The following is a 22,234-nucleotide window of genomic DNA, read 5'->3' as shown; positions in this document are numbered from 1 at the left end:
ATACTTTTTAGCTTATCCTACACCGATTAGATTAATGTATCGCGTTATTGTAATGCAGGACACTCGTATTACTCTCGAGTCAGTTGTCTCTCACCTGAGACATGTAACGTGCGCCTCTAGACTGGACAGTATTTTTCTCTCCACTCTCTCTCTCGAGTAGGTGATCCAACTCTTTATATATCATTCATGAAATTAGGGAATTAGGTTACCGACCTAATTACCCAACAATTCAAAAGTGTAACGTGATGTTTCTGCAGCGCGTGCATTTTTGATTTACTTGCCGTATTTCGCAGTGTTCGTTTATGCAACACGTGCATTTCGGCTGCAACGTCTTTTAGCGTTTCATCATGTTTTGTCCTACATAACAATTATAACGAGCACTAATTTATTTGTTAAACTCCCGAAATCTTATAATCAAGCGCGGGATGCGCGACAGGCACGAACGTCGCGGGCAAAAGACCGGAAGAAGAATTCCCTCTCGCACGGTCTTTTCCGGTCTTTTTATAATAGTTGTTAGACTTTATCGGAGGTTGCCTTAGCAACAAAGAAGTTGCTAAATTTGGGATTAGCCCAGCACGTTTCAGGTCAAAGGCCGAGGCGGAATGTGCAAGGTGGTGCTTAGCGCAGCACTTGCACATCCGCTGCCGAGTGTAGCGCGGTCGAAACGGTTCTTTGTGAAGCGTTTCAGCAGCGCCTAAAATAATATTTTATCTTACGATTATAACAGATATTTGCGGAAATTATTCAATAATTTCTTACTCGAATTCTATCAACTTTACAGAAAAACGGCAAGATATAAAAATTGCTTATTTTTATTTCATAGAGCTTTCAGAATTTTTCAGAATTTTTTATTAACTTTTTAGTACTGCATTTTCTTACATTTTCTTAAAATATGAAAAAATTTTTCAAACGAAAGTTGTTTATGTAGAATAAAATTCCGTAATAAAAAATACATATTTCTATTTAAAAAACCAAAGTTGACTTTGACCTGACCTTGGCGACGCCACCTAAGGTCAAACTGCTAACATCACTAAATACACTACATTATATATTGCAACTTTTGTCTGAAATATTTTTCTCAAAAGCGCATACTTTCCGAGATATTCAGCCGGTCCGGGACATATGGGACACCCTGTATAATGACGACAACGACATTCAGCGAATGGTTGTGTTGTGCTTGGGCAAGATGGTTAATAATCGGGCTCCGATGCCAGGCACGGACAGAGGCAAAGGTGGCCGTAAGTGAAAGAATCTTGAAATATAAATAAATATCTTATAACTTTATTCAACTGTTGTTCTTCTTCTCCTCGGCTTACAGTCTGACACTCGCTGCGCTCGCGGGTCGCGGTTACAATTTAGTCGACGCTCGCTTAGTTCGCGGGTCGCGTTTATAATTACCGACGTTGCGTATCATGCGCGTACTTCGACTGAACAAGATCTCTTTTGAGTGGCTGGTCCTACTCTTTAATATTATCCGCGTAATTAGGTTACTGGGTTGATACCAGTGAATACCTAACGGATTATGTATAAAGGAAAAGTGTAATGCGATGCTGTTCTGCAGTATGTGTACTTTTCTTGCAGCATTTGTAATTCTACTTGCTTTAATTCAGTCAAAGTGTTATTGGGATGATAATATCATCATGATACGTATATAGGCTAAGAACGAGCGCAAAATAGCGAAAACGTCATAAATACTCCATTTTCTTCTTAAAAGAGGGGAGGGATATTGCAGTGTGCCACTGCCCCAATAACATTTTGACCGAATTAAAGAAAGTAGAATTACAAATGCTGCAAGAAAAGTATACACACTGCAGAACAGCATCGCATTACACTTTTCCTATCTACCAAAATCTCTTCGCGATTTTGTTCCGCGGGATTGCTTGATTCGGCATGATTCGCGTTATTGAAGGTCCGATTTACTGGCTGACTTAGTCCTGGTTGCGGATTCTCTATTTCATATTCGGCTCGTAGCCTATTGATTTCCCTATCGATTTCACCGCTTTCTGTCACGCGCGTCTTTCTACGTGGTGAGTTATTCATATTGTTCTCGTCTTCGTCTTGTTGTGCTCTTGGTGGCGCCGAGCACAACGGGTAGTTGGGCTTCGGTGCTAGCGTGCAAACAGTGCAGGGTGGTCGTGGAGAATAAGTAGTCGTGGAATTTTAATAAAGTTTGCGATATAATTTATTTGGTTTCTCTTCTTATAACTCCTTAATAATTCTTTTGTTGTATTCGTATTTACACTTATGTAGTTTTGACTCGTGTTACACTGTTTAGGTTAGCGTTATCGCGTTATCGTTATGTTTGACACATTATTCGCGAGTCGGTTATCTCATATCTCTTAGTGTAACGCGATGTTTTATGCAGCGCGTGCACTTTTGATTTGCTTGCCGTATTACGCGCTGTCTATTTATGTAACGCGTGCATTTTGGCTAAAACATCTTTTAGCGTTTCATCATGGTTGTCCTACATAACATCCCTCCCCCCTTGAAAAAAGAAAACGCAATATTTTTACGTTGTTTTCGCTATCCTTATTCTAAGTACATTTGTTTTTTCGTTTTTTACAATTTTTTATTTATAATCGTTTGCTTATTTCTATAGTCGTTTTATGGTTGTTCTATGCTATGTCTACATTTTAGTGAGGATATGGTAGGTATGGATGGTTTATAATGTACTGGTAATCTTGGAGTAATTTCACTAATTTCGCTTTCTATAATAGATACGGATGGCCTTTGTTGAGATACCCTTGCTTTTTGTTCGAGATCATGTTGTATTTTAATGTCGGGGTATCTTAATTTGTTTATTTTTCTTAATAAAAATATTACAATTATTATTATAATTATGATAATTATGCCACTCGGTGCGGTAGTATAAACTAAATGTTTGTAGTTTGTAAATATACTTGGGTTACTTGAGTTTTCTAAATCTTTTTGTGTTTGTGTTATTTCTCTACTTAAGTCGGTTAATTCCGTCGGATTTTGAATAATTTTTTTCATCTTTAGTCGCGGTATTGTGTTATTTATTGTGTCTATTTGTTCTTTTGCTATGGTTATATTATATTCCGGTATGTATGTTTCTATTATTTTATCTTCTATTACTCCTTGTGCTTGTATTGTTATTTCGTTTATTATTAATTTACATTGTTCCTTGAATTTTATTATTCCTGTATTCTTGATTTTGTTGTAATAATTTTTATTTTTACATTGAATATGTATGTTTTGTTCATTCCGGGTAGAATATAACCATGCATTTCTTTCTTTTAGTGCGATCAATACTGTGTGGTTGGCGAGAATATATTTTGTGTGACAATTTCCCGTTTTTTCTAAAGTCATAAATAAATGAACTTCGCATGGTGAGTCCGCTTGAATTTTATATATTGGATTCCCCTGTCCACAAATATAATGATCGCTAATTTTTTTACATTCTTGTAAATCGTTGTCGCTTATCACTAAATATGAATTCGCTTCTTTATTAATCGCAATTTTATTATAAGTAATTTCGGTCCATGCGAATGTGTCGTTTCCCGTGTATATTGGTAACGGAAGAATGTTTATTATATCGTAAATAGGATACGTTATTAGTGGTATCTTTAATACTGTAAAAATATTTCCTTTTTGATAATACGCATTTAGTGTTATAAATTTTTCAATTTCTAACCAGTTTTTTGTCGAGATTCTAAATGGAAAATGTAAGTTCTGTGGTACACGAATTGCCGCTTCTTTTATTTGAGAGATAATATCATTAATGAGTGTTATTTGTATTGGTAAGTACCCTTGTTTAATGTTATTTAAATAAGTTAGTATGTCATTTTGGTCTTGTACTAAATTGTTCAAGGCTGCATCAAGTAATATAAAGTGTTCGTCCAAATGTTGTCGTGAAACAAGTTCTGTTTGTGAGTCACCTATTTGTGTTATGCTGTCCCATATTGTTTTTTCATTCTTTTGTATGGTGTTTTCTGATTTTTCTAAATGTCCTACTGTTGCGTTTAGTATCTTTAGCTGATTTGTCGCGTGTTTTAATGTTTCTTGTCTATTTTCTAGAAGTTGTAGTTGCTCGTTTATAATTTTTTCGTCATTTGCGTCCATCGTCCCGAAAAGAGATTTAGTTAACATACCTATACTGTCTATTAATCCGCGTCGGCGATTTGGTATTATTGAATGTATTTCGTATATTTGATTCATTATTTGTCGTGTTCGGTCTAGTCGTGTTTTTACTATTTTGTATAGATTGTTACATGTTTTCCCAGTTTTTGTTGTTATTCCCTGTATATCACACATTTTTTTTGTATTTTCAAGGTATTCTTCTAATTGATCTCGTCGAATGTCTAGTGTTTTCAAATTTACTTTAATAACTATTTTCCAGGTGGATGCGATTTGGTATAACTGACCTTGTTTGTCGAAATATATGCCCGGTGTATGCGTAAACTTTTGGATTTCATATGAAGATTTTTCTTGTACTTCTTCCGTCATGAGCCCGGTGCTCTTTATCAGGATGAGTATTCTGTAATTAGATCGTAGATGAGGTGAATACTTAGTACTTTTATTGTTCTATGTATAATTTTAGCCTATGTCGTGCCCTTTTTTGGAGGGCACGAAGAGAAGGATCCGGAATCGGTGTTGCGGGTGTGACAAAGTGCGTGGCGGTGGGAGTATTCCGTACGCAAGATTGTAGTCGTAGTGATTTATATAAAAGAACTTTATTATACTTGTTACTCGTGTGATTATTGAGCTCCCGAACTCTAGTAGTGATGTGACGGCCACGTACGTCGCTGACGAGAGACCAGAGGGAGAATCCTGCTTTTGCGCTCTTCTCCGTTCTTTTTATAGTTCTTTAATTAGTCGTTTTATCGGAGGGGATGTTTTGGCAACAAGGGAGTTGCCAAATTTGGTACTGATCTGGCCCAAAGCTCGATGTACGACATGTCCAAGGTGATGCTTAGTGCAGCATTTGCACAACCATAACAGCGTTGTAGCGCTGTCGAAACGGTTTCTCATGAAACGTTTCGACAACGCTAAAAATAATATTCACGGTTATAACATTCCTCCCCTCATGGAAAAAGAAAACGGAGAGTCTGAAACGACGTTTTCGTCTTTTTCGAGTTGCGACTGCTTTTTGTCTTTATACAATTTTCCCGTTTTACAATGTTGGTTATAATCGTGTCGTATCCTATTCTTTACTTATTTTTACATTTTTCGCTTGTTACAATTTTATTTTCCCCGTGTACAAATATGATTACAATCGTATGCTACTTATAACTGTACGTGTAGACTATGTCTGCGTGCTAGTGCAGGAATTGTAGGTATATTTGATTTGGCACGCGTTCTCATGTTTCGTTTGGTGTTACGTTCTATTATGATCAGAAGGTTTTTTCTCTTTTTTATTTTCTTTACTATGAATATTGCAATTGTAATTACTATTATCACGGTTATTCCGCTCGGTGCTGTAGTATATATTATATTTTTATAGCGTGTCAAGGAGTTCGAGCTATTTTCTAAATTTTGATATGTTTGTGCTATCTTATTGCTTAGTTCCGTTAATTCTGATGGATTTTGTATTATTTTGTTCGGTTTCACATATAGTATTTCGTTTTTATTTTTAATTGTGTTTATATATTCTTGTTCCAGTGTTATATTCTGGTATGTGTGTTTGTATTGAAATGCTTCTTACGATACCTAGCGCTTGTAATATAATATTCTCAACTGTTAACATCTACATTGGTCTTTAATATTTATAATTCCCGTTTTGTTGATTTTTTCATAAAATACTTTTTCTCGACATTGAATGTAAGCGGTTTGCTTGCTACTGGTGGAATATAACCACGCATTTTTTGTGTTAACTCAATTATAAAGGTATGGTTAGCTGAAATATATTTTGTATGACAGTTTTTTATGTTCCTTAGTTTTGTATACATTTGAATTTTGCAAGGTGATTCCGTATTAATTCTGTATATAGCGTTTTGTTGTGGACAAATATATTGGTTATTGAATTTTATACAGTTTGTTAGCTTGTTTTCTTGTAGTGTTAAATATGTGTTTGTCTCCTGATTAATTGCTATTTTGGTGTGAATAATATCGATTAATGCAAAAATGTTATCATGGCTGTGTACCGGAAAAGGATGTATGTGTATTATTTCATATGTAGGGTAAGTTATGAGAGGTAAGTTCAGAATAGTAAAAATATTTTTATTTCTGTAATACGCGCTAATTGTAAGGAATTTAGTTCTAACCAGTTTTCATTTCTAGGTGTGAACGGGAAGTGTATGCCCTTTGGTATATGGTATGGCATTGATATTTCTTGTAGTTGGGACACGATGCTGTTTATCGGTGTTAGTTTGGTTGGTAATTTCTCTAATTTTATATTATCTAAGTAATTGATTATATGGTCCTCATCGCGTATTAGGTCGTTGAGTAAAGCGTTGAGTACGGTAAAATGTTCGTCTATTTGCTGTCTTAATATGAATCCGGTTTCGCCTGTATAAAGTTGTGCTATACTATTCCATATTATTTTTTCATTTGTGTCTAATGTTTTTCTAAATTGTCTAGATGGTCTGTTGTTGTGTTGATAATTTTTAGTTGGTTTGTTACGGCGTGTTGCAAGGTTTCTTGCTTATTCTCTAATAAATTTAATTGTTCGTTTATTGTTTTCTCATCGCTGGTGTTCATTATACCGAACAATGATTTTGCTAATGACTCTATTCCGCCTATTAATCTTCGTCTTGCGTTTTTCGGGGTTTTGTATACGCTATGTATTCGTTTTGTCATATTGTGTATGCGGTCTAGATTCTTTTATACAATTTTACGTGAGTTGTTACACATCTCCCATATAGTGCTTGTCTTCTTTTGCTGACTACAAATTCTTCCTGCGCTGCTAAGGTATCCTTGTATTTGGTTACGTCGACTGTCTATCGTCTGTATGTCCATTTTGATTACTGTTTTCCACGTAGAAACTACTTGATACAGTTGACTTTGTATATCGTAATACACTCCAGATGCATGTGTGAATTTGATGATCTCGTATGGGGTCTCTGTTTGCATTCTAAGGTTGACACTTTTTATCAGACTGAATACCCTGGAAGTATATCAATATCATTCAGGTGTTGAGATAAATATGATACTCTTTATTATATTGCTTATTCGTTTGTTTGCGTGTGTGTCGCGTCTACGTTGGCGACAGGTGCATCTCTCAGTACTACTTTAATTCTCCCGCGAGTGTGATGTCGCCCGCAAAAATATCTTGTCCTGTGTGCCCTAAGGTAGTGATTTTTATGTGTAACCCAACTTGTTGGGTCTGTGTATGATTTTAAGTGTAGTGTTTTTCTGTATTTATCTATTTTATTTAGTCGGAATGTCCCGTTTGTGAGGGACTGGATCATGTTCCTGAGGGGCCTGTGCCGCCCCCCGCATCCTGGGAAGTGCCGGGATCGCATCGCCCTCCGCTGGGTCCTTGCCAGGGCCGTGCCATAGAGGCTCGTGTGGAGCCGTTGCGACAGAGCGGGGCTTCTCAAGTCGCCCTTCAGGGACAAATTGTCCGTGAACGTGGCAGGGGTACGCCGCCGCCCTAGGTGAGTGCGTTTTCCCGTTAATCTTCTAGATATAATTTTAAACGGTTTGCATGCGTCCTTAAGGTGGTTCTTCCCTTTTTTATTGTATAATTCTCATTAGGATGTTTGTCTATTATTTCATAAGGTCCTATCTACATAGAATCTAATTTCTTTGATCTTCCTCGTCGTATCGTTTCGTCGTGTAGCAGTACTTCATCGCCTATATCTGGTATAGTTTTTTTCGTATTCCGATCGTAAAATTTTTTACTTCTTTCTTTTTCTTTTTTGACGTGCTCCCGAGCTGTTTGGTTCGTTGCTCGGAGCCGCTGTTTTATTTCTTGTGCATAGTCCTCTATGCTGTATGTAGTTTTTGGTGGTAATAGTACGATGGTACGATAGTAGGGTTGCCTGATATCCATATACCAGTTCAAATGGCGTATAATTAGTTGCGGAATGTGGAGTTGTGTTGTACGTAAAGATCGCGTATGGGATCCATTCGTCCCAATCTGTTTGGTCGTTATTTATGTAATGTCGAAGGTATTCTGTGAGTGTTCGGTGTGATCTCTCCAAGGCTCCGTTACTCTGTGGGTGGTACGCCGTAGTTTGGATTTTTTCTATCTTCAATAATTTGTATACCGATTTGAAAATTTTGCTCAGGAAGTTTGTTTCTTGGTCCGTTAGTATTTTCCCCGGTATTCCATATTCTAGTATTATCTTTTCTGTAAATACTTTCGCGATGGTGGACGCTTCTTGGTTAGCTATAGGAATAGCTTTGCTAAATTTGGTCAGTACGTCCTGAAACATTAGAAGATACTTGTTTCCGTTTGTTGTTACGGTTAGAGATCCTACTATATCTAACGCGCATTTCTCGAACGGCTTAGTAGGTGTGTCCGTAATAATCATTGGCGATTTCTTCTGAAGGCTTAACTTATTCTTCTGGCATAGAACGCATTTGCGTATATGTTGTGTTACATCTCTTGTTATTCCTTTCCAGTTGTGGTTTAGACGTATTCTGTTTAATGTACGTTGTACCCCTTGATGCCCTCCTAATGGTGCATCATGGTATTCGAAAAGTATCTGTCTTTTTTCTTTCTCTGTATAGTCTCGCATATTATATTCGTTTATATTCTTATCTTCTTCTTCTTCTTCTGTTACATTCGTCTCGTCTGTCACATGTGGAGCATTTGCTTGTATTATTGATATTGGAGGATATCTGCTTAATGCGTCGGCATTTACATTCGTTTTCCCTGCTTTATGAATTATCTCGTAATTGTATTCCTCTAGTTTTAACCTCCATCTTATTAGTCTTGATCTGGGATCCGTAACGTTGAACAGCCAGATTAACGGTTTGTGATCCGTTACTATTTTAAATCTGGTTCCGTAGATGTAATGTCTAAAGTGTTTTACGGCCCAAACTATTGCTAATAGTTCTTTCTCGGTCGTGTTATAGTTTTGTTCTGCGCGCGATAATACACGGCTCGCGTAGGCTATCGGGTTGTCGCTTCCTATTTGGCCTTGTGATAATATAGCTCCAATTGCATGGTCGGACGCGTCAGTCGTAACAACGAATTCTTTCTCAAAATCTGGATATTTTAACATTAATGTAGTGGTTAATTTTTCTTTCAATATGTCGAACGCTATCTGTTGTTGACTTCATTCAAATTTTTCGTCCTTTTTTTGTAAGTTTGGTTAAAAGTCGTGAAATTTTCGAAAAGTTTTCAATGAATTTCCAATAATATCCAGCGAGCCCTATAAAAGATTGGATGTTTTTAATTTTTGTGGGAAGTTTGTTATAGCGTCTATTTTTTTCGGATCTGATAGAATTCCCCTTTCTGAAATTATGTGCCCTAGGTAAGTCACTTCCTTGCTGTCGTAGGAGGTGAGTGAGAAATCACCTCTTATGGATGTATCGTTAACAGAGCTTACTGAAGGTAACCGCTCGTCTCCTAACTCGAGTATTTACGTTAAGTTGTACCGGTAGTATTATACTATTATCTAATTCTCCGAATGGAAATTCAATTCGAATTCGCTCTATTGCCACATGCGCGGGAGAATTGATTGTGTGAGAACTGTTGTCGTTAAAATTTAAAGTGCACTTTGTCTAATTGTTCTTTTTGTATTATTAATAATAAACGCGCAAGTTTGAAATTGTCTAACCCAGCGAGTCGTCTTATGGTTCTAGTTGCGGGTTCGCTACGTAACCAAGTGCGATTTTTTATTGATTCACGGAGAATATTGCTTCTTTCCGACATTCAATACGCGTTTTATATAACAATGATTTCTTAACTTACATTATCGTCGTGAGACGCATGTTGTATTCCGCTGCGTTTGCAGTATTACTGTTACGCGATCCGTTGCCGGTCGTCGTTTAGTGTCAAGGTCAAATCAGCTGGGCTGCTTCTGCTCCCTGTATGTTGTTCCGCTGTACGATGCTTGGGGCAAGTTAGCTCGGTATGCTGACGTACTGTAGGCTTTGGTGTTGCTCACAGCAGGCGTTTGATGATCGTATCTCCGACGATCGTCCTCGGTTCTACTGTGGCGTCGTCTTTTCCGGTTCCTCAGGTCTCCTTGATATGCTTTTGATGGGGCGTCGAGATGTTTTCTCGTATTCGTCTCTCAGAGTTTTTCGTGATTCTCAAATTTTGGATTTCCCAAATAGGATCACGGAGGGCTTATAGCTTTCTCTCTTTTTTTTTCACTCACTTGACCTTCCACTTCTTCCTTTCTGTTGCAGGCTTGGACACCGTGGATCCCACCGCTGCCACCAAATTTTGTTGTGCTCTTAGTGGCGACGAGCACCGGTAGCGTGCAAATAGTGCAGGGTGGAGAATAAGTAGTCGTGGAATTTTAATAAAGTTTGTGATATAATTTATTTGGTTTCTCTTCTTATAACTCCTTAATAATTTTCTTGTTGTATTCGTATTTACACTTGTGTAGTTTTGACTCGTGTTACACTGTTTCGGTTAACGTATCGCGTTATCGTTATGTTTGACACTCACGTTACTCGCGAATCGGTTATCTCATATCTGAGATGCGTAACGTGCGCGTTCTTTGACTAGACAGTTCTGCGGAGTAGTTGGTCCTACTCTTTTTATATTATTCTTAAAATTAGGGAATTAGGTTACCGGCCTAATTACCTAACAGATCAAAAGTATAACGCGATGTTCTATGCAGCGCGTGCACTTTTGATTTGCTTGCCGTATTACGCGCTGTCTGTTTATGTAACGCGTGCATTTTGGCTAAAACGTCTTTTAGCGTTTCATCATGGTTGTCCTACGTAACAGCGTACTTCGACTGAACAAGATCTCTTTTGAGTGGCTGGTCCTACTCTTTTATATTATCCGCTGACCGAGAATACTAATCTTCGTAGAATAAGAAGAGGTTATTACGAATTTTAGTCTTGATCGTTCGTTAGTTGACACGTGCAAAAACTGCTTTCACATGCACCAATTTCTACTCACGATTTACCACTTGCTCACATTGTTGTGTTACGATTTGCATTGATTCGATTGTCTCTTCATGCAGGTATCCCTTATTTGAATAGGCGTCTCGATTGTAATATTGTCTGAAGTTGTCTCGCAAGTTGTCTGAAGAAATTTTACTCCGTACAAAGTATATATATGTTTGGACGCTGTTGACCTTAAGGATCCAAAAAAAGCGTTTCGACAGTGACAGAAACTTTGACTCCCAAGCAGCACACATCAGCACGGGAGGGAATACGCACACACTCACGGACACGGTTGCGAACTAAGTTCAAAGTGCACATATATACGGGCACGTTTGTGTGCGTCATCCCCTCTCAATATCATCGGTGCTGTAGGGAAAGATTTCTGGCCACACTGTGGGAGAGTGAACGAATGTTACGATCACTTTTCTTTGAAGCGTACTAATAAATGATCCGTTATTACTTGACCTTTTGATTACAATATGAGCTATCGTTACGCGGATGTTTTGAAGCGAGAGCCGGCCGGAAGGGTTGGCGCCTTGTTTTTATTTTCTCCGATTTTCAGATCCGAGGAGATGGCTTAGGTTACAACATGGATCGCTAATCCCGGGCAAGTATGCCCGAAATCAGCATTCTCAAAAGTGTAACGCAGTGCAACTTCAGCACTTTCGCGGTATTTGCACTTCGCGTAGTATTTCCCAACGCGGTCGAATTATTGTTATCTTATAATAAACCTACCGCCTAGCAACGGAGATGTTAAATTATCGTTACAACAACAGATGTAATACTTGTATTACAATTACTTTGCCCTATTTATTGGGTAAGACCGACTTTTAGTTGTACCTAGCAACGGAGGCTAATACTGTTTATGTTAGTATTTATGTTTATGTGGGCAGCCATAACATATTGAACTTTAACTTAATTTTTAAAAATTAATTTTTAAAAGGAACTATAAAATATAATTGCAGTATATTTATAGTATTTGTGTATCTCATTTCATAGTATTCTTAAAGCTTTTATAAAAAATTGTTCAGAAAAAATTGTTCAGAGATAGAGTCGGAAAGTTTCATTTCGACATCATTTATCCTAATCTTTTTCTCACTCACTGCAGACTGCTTCTTCGGCCGATTTACAGATGCGAAAATATCGAGGGAGATTATCGGATGTAGGACGCGCGGCGCTTCGATTTTTTAAGCATCATCTATCTTCTCGAGCTTTGTTCGCGACAAATATGTTTCGCGTGGTCCGAGTGCTGTCCTCGGTAAGCCGTGACATTGGAATAGAAAGCGGGCGCAGCTGTTGAAATGCGCGGTGGTTCGCATCGATTTTGAAATCGCGCGGACGCGAGACTTGGCGCGGCGTGGCGCGATGAAAACCATGGAGAACGCAGGAATGTTGCGCAAACATTTCAAGCGCCATTGACGTGACGAATTCAATAGCTTCACACCGGGGAAACATTTGAGTTGCCGGTCACACGCGAGAAAACGCATACGATCTATTATTAATGCCGTTCATGGTCTCGTCGATACACGGATTAATAATTCCAATTACGCAGAGAAAGAGAGGGAAATGGGAGCTCATTACGTGGAATCTGCGTTAGAATATTCTCTGTGATTTACCAGCTTTTTCACATCAACGACGAGAACGAGTTTATGGAATGGATGGAAAGCTGAGAGTCGCATTAGTCTGGAACAGACAATTCAAAAAATGTGTGTGAGTGTGTGTGAGAGAGAAAGAGGGAAATGTGGTTGGAGTAAAAATGACATTGGTAATAATTAAGTATTTTTTTAAATTATTTATATGATAGCTTCTTTTCCTTTCTTTCAGTTATGGTTGCGTGCGATGTTTATTTATGAATTCGATTGAATGCACTAGTGCACAACCAATTTATATATAAATTATAAATTTACCAATTTATTTTAAGATCGTTATTATAATCTGTTCTTATATTTAAGATTGTCTTAAATCTGTCTCTGGATGTTTCGTAGACAATGAAACAATTTGTACAGCATCTGAAGATGATCTTATATTACCCTTATCATAAGAGAAACATAAGATCCTCCGTTCCTTTTGTATCGTTTCGCTGTTGTTTCTATTTCGTTGCATTTAAAAGTATGCAATACTGTTCGCCTAACACGTACTTCTGTAATCCTTATGCAAGAGAAACAGAGTATCTTCTTTAAAAGTACAGAGTATCTTCTTTAAAAGCGGTTGGTATTATTTTTTTATTCTTTTTTTTTAGAAATATAGATATAAAGAGATTTATTAACTACTTACTTGCTATGTTTATGTGTGCTAAGATTCAATAAAACTTTAACATTTAGTAAATCAAATTTCACTAAACTTTTCAATTCGTTTTTTACGTGTCTGTACGTAATGTGATATATTAAACTGTTAAAATGATGGATTGACCAAATAATCAATAGCCATAATGTAAACGCATAAGACTAAGATTGTTGATGTGAATTATTAGAAAAACTAATGAATTTTGACTTAGTAAATGTTAAAACTTTATTGAAGCTTAGATTTGTATTAATAGTCGTTACTTTTGAAACTTATTTCAAACAGAACATTAAGATCTGAATTTAGAGATAAATGCAAATTCTTTAATTAAGTCGTGATTACAAGTATATTGTGTGTGTCATACATATATTATAAGATTTAACCGGAAAAGTCAGATCTGATTCTAAATTCAAATCTTAACTAACAAGTTCCAAGTATAACGACTGTTAATATAGATCTTAGACGCATATTAATAGTTATTATTTAAAACTAGTCTCAAGTAAGATATTTAAATTTAAATTCAGAGTTTGCTGGGTTTTTTAGTTGAAATGCGCGCGAATTACAAATATATAAATGCCACATATATCATAATGCAACTTGAATCTAACTCTGAATAAAAACCTAATATCTCACATGAGACAAATTTTAGATAAGAATATGTTAATATTATAACATAATGTTAATTTAGATGATAATATACATGTTTAGATGATAATATACATGTCTAATATAAATGTTAGACCAGTATTTGAAACATTATGAAGTCATTAAATTGAAACTTATCTCAAGTGGAATACTCAGATCAGATCTGATTTTAGAGTTAGGTTTGAGTTTTTTACTTGAATCATATAATATATGTAACATTACATTTGTAACTGTGAAAAACTCACATCTAACTCTAAATTCCAATCTGAGTATCTTACTTGAGACATATTTTAAGTAACGACTATTATTAATATATAGAGCTAGATGTGAATTTTTCAGTGTTATATCTAGCTCCAATTTTAAATCTGAGTATCTCACTTGAGACAAGTTTCAAATAATGACTATTAATATGGATGTATTTTACGTGAGATATCTTTTGTTCTCTTCTGCAATATAAAAAATCTGTATAAAAGTACTATCAGAATTCTCTCGTTTCGACATTCACGAAAATAGAACATAGTTTTACTAGCGCCCGGTCGATTAAGTGTTGAGCATAATTGTAACAACTACTTAACGATTTCCGTTTGGACAATAATAATGAAATACGAATATATTTGAAATACGAATATAGTTGAATGTTATGGAACAAAAATAACGCGTCGATAAATCACATGGAAAAACTGCAGCAACAAAATTGCAGTCACAAAAGCGCCGATAAATTACAAGTCAAGTCGGCCCTGTTAATAACGCGCCGATCCCAAAATTACGCTGGCGAGTTGAGGGCGTCGTAAAAGCGCGCTAATAAATGCGAAGTCGGAATCGCGCCAACGGGTCGCAATCAAAAGTGCACGCTGATAAATTATAGGACGAAGCTGGTCGCTAACAATTTGCAAGTCAGAAACCGCGAGACGGCGCATTCGCGAGCGAATAAATCACGCGTCAAAATTGCCGCATCGACGACGATAAATTGCGAACTAAGGAGTTGACGATCCAAGGCTCGCACAAATGAGAGAGAGAGAGAGAGAGAGAGAGAGAGAGAGAGAGAGAGAGAGAACTACAAGATATATGTACGTCGCGCTTCGTTGGCGATTTTATCCTCGCTCTCGTGCTGCAAAGAACAAGCGCGACGAGTGAAAGCGACGACGAAATGACGAAGGCGCTTCTTTTTTCGCTCTCCCGCACTGTCATCCTGAGTCCATCCGGAAGAGGAAAGTCCTTTCAACGGCCGACTGGAAAAACATGGTCCCCGGCTGGCGGCGACGAGGAAAAAGAAGCGACTCTCGGAAGCGATCGTGCAATAAATTCGCGCCGCACTCGCAGGTGCATCTCAGTGCCCCGTCTCGTCCTCATCCTTCTATTCCTGTACGCGTTCCTAGAACCTACTTCTTGTTCCTCGCGCTCGCGTGTACGCGCGCGCGCGCGTGGGACGATACCGAAATGACGTCGTCGTTGTCATCGTCGTCGACGTGTGTCGGCGCATTGAAGATACTGTGGCTAATGCTGACTTTAGTAATCCTTGTCGATGCTTCGCCGGTCAAAAAGGTCAGAAGGACTCCGGCTGGTTTTCGATATTCCAGAGATTTGAAAGCAGAGTCCACGGGTCAGGGAGGTGTGTATCTCTTCGGTCATATATATATATATATATATTTAATAATATATTTAGTAGATATATATAGCAATATATTCAGTAAATAATATTTAGTAATATATATATATATATATATTTATTTATTTATAATTATAAAACATATATATTTATATTTTTTTTTAATTAATTAAATATAATTTAATATATATTAAAAATATATAATGGTTATGTGTATGTATATATATATATATATATATATATATATATATATATACATTTTTATTGGTAATTTAATGATTTAGTAATATGTTTGATAATTAATAATTAATTTGTATTAATTTATAACTATCGTGCGTGTAATTTTTTCGAGATAATGCGAGTTATCTCACACATAAGTGTCCGCTCACGTGTAGGCACGTATAAATAAATAAATGCGATTTATTTAAAAAGAAAGAACGAATCAAATATATTTATAGAGAATTATCGGTGCTGAAGCAAACTCGAGTAAATTCTGCATATATATGGATATATGTATTTTATGCTGTTCTCGTTCACACTCGGAAATGTCGATGAAATAACCATTTATGACATTGACGATCGGAAATTTAATTGCGCCGATAAAATTCTCGATGGATTACGTGGATTCGTCTATCTTGCTAATTCATATGTGCCGACGAATTAGAAACGTAATGGAACGTGTAGTTTTGAAAGATATATACGCTGTATTTTAATCTGCGAAAATTGATTCTTGTCGTGTATTTTGTTTTTTTCATATGTCTCTCTTTCCTTCTTTCTGTTTTGCATATGTTTTTTAAAATTGCAATTTAATCGAGACAGGTTTTACCTTTAGAATTAGAATCTAATAAGTCATTTTCCATATAACATTGAATATTTCACACACACACACACACACACACTCCACACACACGCACACGCGCGCGCACACACGCACACACACGCGCGTATGCATATATGTGGCGCGCGCGCGTGTGTGTGTGCTATATGATATGTAAATAATATTTTCATCTATAAGCCCCTAAGAGATATTAAATTATCCACTTTCGTCGAAACACACGTAATATCCTTCTCTCCCTTTCTCTCTTTGTACATGCACTTGTGTGCATGATAACGGGATATAATTTCTTTTTATTTTATTATTTTTGCTTGAGAAGATAAAGGATCGTGAGCGCGATTGATAATAAAGTTCGTGCTGGGGTACAACACTCCGCGACCCATACGCGTTACATTTTTTTATCGGGCAAACACGGACAGTTAATTCTCACCTCCGACACGATACGTCCATTTCGTTCTCGGGTAAGGAATACCATCTCTGAATATACAAGTAGATGACCTTGGTACTCCGGATCTCGATAAGGCGGTGAGATAGAGAGAAAGAGAAGAGAGAGAGGGAAAGAGGGAGAGAATACATGTGGTTTACGTCACAATAGAAACTTCTTGCCCCTAGCACGCGCGGTAAACGACCCTGGTTTCTCCGGGCAAATCGACAAGCTCGTTGAAACGAAAGCAGCCTCTCACCGACGACTCAATTTAGATGCTTTACATTTATATTTACATTTTCATTCAAACAGGCGGCGGCGGCAACAAACACTTGGAGGAGGGCATCGGTACAAAACACGATGTGGATCATCACAACGTACACGGCCACGATAGCGACAAGGTATGCGCGATAGACTTTCTTTTTCCCTCGTAGTAGACGTCCAAGTTGTTGTCATAAACGTAGTTTTTTTTTATCATCCATAATCTTCGCCTTTTGTCTCCTTTTCCACCTTCTTAGATTCTCATATATAGAAAAAAGGACACTGTTATTTAGAAAATATCTTTATTTTTTATATGTTAATCTTCAAATGAGATTACGTAGCATTAAATGAAGATAAGTTACTTCCAAGAATATATTTTATATGATTCAACGAAAAAAAATCTGTTTTTATTATTTAAAAATAATTTTCATTAATGGAAAGCGCATAAAATATTGGATAGAGAATATAATAATGTGTGCGTGTTTTAAACGTGTGTTACGCGCGCACGGACGCCCCAGATTCCTTTATCCACTTAAAACTAATATATTCAAATTAACAATCATTATGTTTCATATATAAGCAAGGATAATTAATATAATTTTGTTAGAAGAATTTTAAAATCTTGAATTTCACTAATGTTATTATTTTATTTGAATATTATAATAGTCTCGTATAAGAAGTATAATATAATTATATTGATGATAATGATAGCCTCTTCCTACATTTAAAAACGTCATATCCTAAATTCAATATTTTATACCATTAGTAAAAATTATGTTTGAATAATAAGAACACAGGTTTTTCTTTGTTGAATCATATAAAATACTCGGCGTCGCGCCGCGACCGCGGCGCTTGATATATTCTTGCAAGTAACTTATCTTCGTTTAATGTTATGTAATCTCATTTGAAAATTAAGATGTCAGAAATAAAGATATTTTCCAAGTAAGAATGTCTTTTTTTTCTGTAGATCCTTTCCGTTGTCTCTCTCCCTCTTTCCCGTCGTTCTCTTTGCTTCCCTCTAGAGATATTTATTACGCGGTGGTTTTTGCACGATCGTCGTCCCTAAGGCACAAGGCAAGTCTCGTCCCGTATCCTGCGAACTACGTAATAAGACATTTTACTCCCTTGTGTGCCGTCGAACCCGTGCTGGATACCCTGTTTTACATTTCGATGAGAGAGTCCACCCTCGCGCGCGAGAAACGGGAGCATCTCTTTAAAAGAGCAAGTGAGGATTTGGCGCGACCATTGTGCCGCGAAATCGATGTGTTTGTAATGCTATCGTGGCGCTTCGATGCGAGGTTGGCGCTTTTCAGACAGAAGCTCAGCTCAGCTTTAAGCTCGGCGATGCTTCTCGAGAGACACACTGTCGCTTTTTCATTTTCAATTCCTCGTTTACGCGAGGAAGACCTCCGGGTTCTCTCAGTGCTCGTAAGACAGATTTATCGGCCGTATTCTTCCGCATTGTGACGTAATTTGCTATCGGTGAAGGGTTACAAGGTGTTCCACGAGTTCGAGAAGAACGACAAAGGCCACCACGACGATGAGAAACACGAGCGCAAGTACAATGTGGAGAACGGCGTGTCGAAAAAGAAGCACGACGAGCTCGGTCATTATGATGAGGTGCATCACGACGAGGAAGGCGTGAAGAACGCGAAATTCGGCGAAGAAGGCAAGCACCAGAAGGGATACAGCACGAAGGGAGAGCACAGCGTATTCAAGAAGGTACAAGAAGTGTACGTCAGGGTAACATGTTGCTCTGATGACACAATTAATTCAATTTAATTCAATTAATTGAATTCAAAAAGATCGTTCCATTTCAATTCAATTCAATTCAGTCAAATAAATAAGGGTTTTATAAACAAGTTACACGGAGAGAAAATTTTGTAATAAGAATTTTTTACAATCTCGAGGAACATATCAATGTTTTGCCTACATTTATTATCATTCTGTTTTATATATGCTATTTATATTTTATAGGAACATTAAAACTTCTCTATTTTAAATAATTTAGTAAAATATTATTATGTTCCTTAATAGAAGGATAAACTCCACTAACAATCTGTTTCTGCACTACTAGAAATTATGTCAAAATTGAAAGACAAGAATTTTTGTATAAAAAAGTTATGTCTCAACTTCTCAGTATGTCCCATGATTTCTCGTAAAGACGTAGAGCGGATCGAGATAAATATAAAAGTCCTATACCGTTTTGCGAAAATCGCAATAACGATCGAGATATTAATTTTAGAAGATTTGTGAATGATTACACATGATATAGTAAATGAGCTGTAATAGCGATGTGTGTTGTTGTGTGCTTATATATTAAATTAAATTAAAAAGCTTTTTTTATCATTTTGCAAATAACGATGTAAATATTTAATTATTAATGAAAGAAATGATTACATGATTGTGCGCGATAATGTACAAATCTTCTTTAATTAATGTCTAAAAATCTATGTAGTCATTTGTAAAATGATAGAAGACTTTTTTGTTTAGTTTAACCTAATATATAAGTATACCAGGCAGAGGATGCTACTAGAACTTATCTTCCATATCCTGTGATTGTTCATCAATTTTTTTTAATGGATATCTCGAGATTTATTGTGAATATTGCAAAACGATATGGGACTTTCATGTACTTCTCAATCTGTTCTACATTTCCACAAAAATTGGAGGAAAGTATGGGATACCATGTATAATATATATCTGTATAGCATTAACAAAACATTGTAATGTTGTTGATAGCATTTTCGAGACTTATAACAGATTTAAATTTATAACAGATATAAATTTCAATTTCAGTCTATCATACACAGCAAAGTACAGCGATACATATTGCTTATTGCGTTTTTTTTAGGCACTTATTGCGCCTAAGAAGACATTTTGTTTCAAATAATTATATTCCTCTTGATTCAAGAAAAAAAAGTTAAAATAATCTAGTAGATTTCAAATTAATAATCCATTTTTCAGAAGAGGAATACTCTTTCGGTTAGAGTTTTTGGCTAGAACGTAGAGGATTATAAGAAATATCATCTTGTAAGTGACAAGCTAGAGTTCTCCCTTTTTTGGATGGAGAGAAAGCAGCGTGTGCGGTGAAATTTGTCACTACTTAAATGGCGGTTATCGTTCACGTAATGCTGAAACCGCGAATATTAAAGCTTTCCGAGATTTACGAGATCAAACTGTGTACGGCTTCGGCTGTTGTTATTCGTTTTATCCGGGCTTCCGTGTGATGTTTTTGTATCTAGCATTTCAACATCGTTACAGTTCGCGTTAAGCTGTTTCCACACTATATAATAGGTGTGAGCGAACGTTGACCATGAATGTCGGACCGATATTGAATCAATATCAAAATTAGTGTTAAAATAAAATAGAAAAGAATTGTCACGATTCCTACATATGAGACGATCAATATCGCATTGTAAGATTGGAATTTATTTGTCGTGCTGTGCGAAGCGGGCTTAACTAAATTTTTTATGAGACTCATTGTGTATCTGGTTTAATCGATATACAATAAAAAAATTCTGCTACCGTTTTTCACTATGATTTTATATAACTAAATCTCGATATCAAAATGATCGCTTAGATTTAAACACGACTGTTGTTAGGCGATATTTAATGATTGGTGTTTAAAATGTTAATGTTAGGAAAGAATTCTGTTATTTTCTTTTCTCTTTGATGTTTTTACACCAAATGTTTTAAAGAAATATAATCTTATTCTTAGCGGATCCTTTTATATTTATGGCCTCAAGAGGATTGTTCTAAAATATGAAAGGATTTCTCTAAAATCTAAAAAAAAAAATTCTAACATCCTAGAAAAGAATTTTAAATGCAAAGCGCCATTTTCTATAATCTCATATTCCAAGTAAAAAAAATTCTTACCGAAAGAATATCCTTTTTCTATTGAAAAGTGATCTATTAATTAGAAATTTACCAGACATTTATTTTAACTTTTATTTTTTTAATCAAAAAGAATATATTTATTTGAAGCAGAATGCTTTTTACTAGAAAAAATTTTGTATTAAGAAAACAAGATATATGCTATAGATAAAAATCGAGATTTCTCTAATTTTAAGAATATCGTTCTTAGAATATTTTTCTTTTGGCTTTAGAAGAATCCTTTTGAGGCCATTAAGATGAGATATTTTTTAGGAATAAAATTATATTTTTTTAGGTGTATTATTGTGTTTGTGTTTTAATTAATACGTGTCTTAACTAATGTGCGAATTGTTACCTCAAGGATGAATACGAGAAGAAGCATGATTTTTACGATGAATACCATGAAGACGGGGGACACGAGAAGCACGGCGGTTGGCACGAGGAGCACGAGGCCAAGAAGGGCGGTCACGAAAAAACGGGACATCTGCAAGCTGGGCACCATGAGGTTATTATTCATTGAGATCATTGCGATTATCTTCTCCGCTGAAACATCGCTCCTATATTCGCGTTGCGTGTTGATCACACCACTTTATTTTCCCAGTCATGTTTAAACAAGCTTCTGATTTCAGGGTCACCACGGCTCGGGGAAGAAATACGATGGGGGTCATCATCATCACGAAAAGGGGGGTCACAAAGCGGCCGATGGGCACAGCAGTCATCACGAACACGACGAGAAACATGGCCACAAAGGCGGTTACGCCTCGGGACACAAGTGGTCGCAATCAAATCACCGTTGACGAAACGCGACGGAACTTATCGTTATGTAATTGTCACTTGCTTAGTTTTATTTTACTGGAGATTTCGCGGATCAATCGTGGTTGCGAGTACATGATAACGTTGAACGGGGCATGTCAGACGCGCTAAGCTCGATGAGGGAGCGTTATAGTGATGATAATAATTTTATCTTCGCAGTTGCACGAAAACTGTGCAACTGCGAAGTTTTTTGACTCGAAAACTGTATAATCCGCAAAATTTTCATCTACGTTATCTATAACGAATAGCTTTTCATCTTATTTATTTATAGGGGAACTTTAATATATATATATATATATATATATATATATATATATATATATATATTTATAGAAATTTAATATATTTATAAGACATAACAAAGATTAAACTTGTTTTCTTTGTAGCTAAACATTCTTATATTATAAAAAATATTCTTCATTCGGCAAATACGAATAATATATGCAAAATGGAGACGCTTCATACATTTAATCCATTATGTCTATTACTATTGTACAAAGATTTTTTA

General features: G+C 36.3%; 2 protein-coding genes across 2 annotated transcripts; one reads left to right on the top strand and one right to left on the bottom strand.

Annotated features, from left to right (window-relative positions):
- Positions 1-2,574: 2,574 nt before the first annotated feature.
- LOC116847183 lies at positions 2,575-9,958 on the bottom strand. Its single transcript, XM_032821911.1, has 2 exons — positions 9,830-9,958; positions 2,575-4,498 (listed from the first exon to the last, which is right to left on the bottom strand). Exons 1-2 carry the CDS (start codon positions 9,847-9,849, stop codon positions 2,605-2,607), a joined length of 1,914 nt encoding a protein of 637 aa, XP_032677802.1. The 5' UTR covers positions 9,850-9,958; the 3' UTR covers positions 2,575-2,604.
- A 1,223-nt stretch (positions 9,959-11,181) lies between these two features.
- Positions 11,182-21,864, top strand: LOC116847184 (histidine-rich glycoprotein-like). Its single transcript, XM_032821912.1, has 5 exons — positions 11,182-15,520; positions 17,089-17,177; positions 18,526-18,759; positions 21,275-21,418; positions 21,543-21,864. The coding sequence occupies exons 1-5, from the start codon at positions 15,151-15,153 to the stop codon at positions 21,708-21,710; spliced, it is 1,005 nt and encodes a 334-aa protein (XP_032677803.1). The 5' UTR covers positions 11,182-15,150; the 3' UTR covers positions 21,711-21,864.
- The last annotated feature ends 370 nt before the right edge of the window (positions 21,865-22,234 follow it).

This window comes from Odontomachus brunneus, unplaced genomic scaffold (genome assembly GCF_010583005.1).
Source record: "Odontomachus brunneus isolate Ranch 3 - 2012 unplaced genomic scaffold, Obru_v1 Obru_scaffold_075, whole genome shotgun sequence".
Taxonomy (NCBI): Eukaryota; Metazoa; Arthropoda; class Insecta; order Hymenoptera; family Formicidae; genus Odontomachus; species Odontomachus brunneus.
This window is presented reverse-complemented; position numbering and strand designations above follow the sequence as displayed.

Excerpts from the sequence above, each read along its gene's own strand:
- LOC116847183 (XM_032821911.1), bottom strand. The coding sequence starts at position 9,849 with ATGCGTCTCACGACGATAAT. Across the intron at positions 4,499-9,829 it reads ATGCGTCTCACGACGATAAT|AATACTCATCCTGATAAAGA; the intron begins GTAAGTTAAGAA and ends ATCTAATTACAG.
- LOC116847184 (XM_032821912.1), top strand. The coding sequence starts at position 15,151 with ATGGTCCCCGGCTGGCGGCGACGAGGAAAAAGAAGCGACTCTCGGAAG. Across the intron at positions 17,178-18,525 it reads ACGGCCACGATAGCGACAAG|GGTTACAAGGTGTTCCACGA; the intron begins GTATGCGCGATA and ends CTATCGGTGAAG. Across the intron at positions 18,760-21,274 it reads AGCACAGCGTATTCAAGAAG|GATGAATACGAGAAGAAGCA; the intron begins GTACAAGAAGTG and ends TGTTACCTCAAG.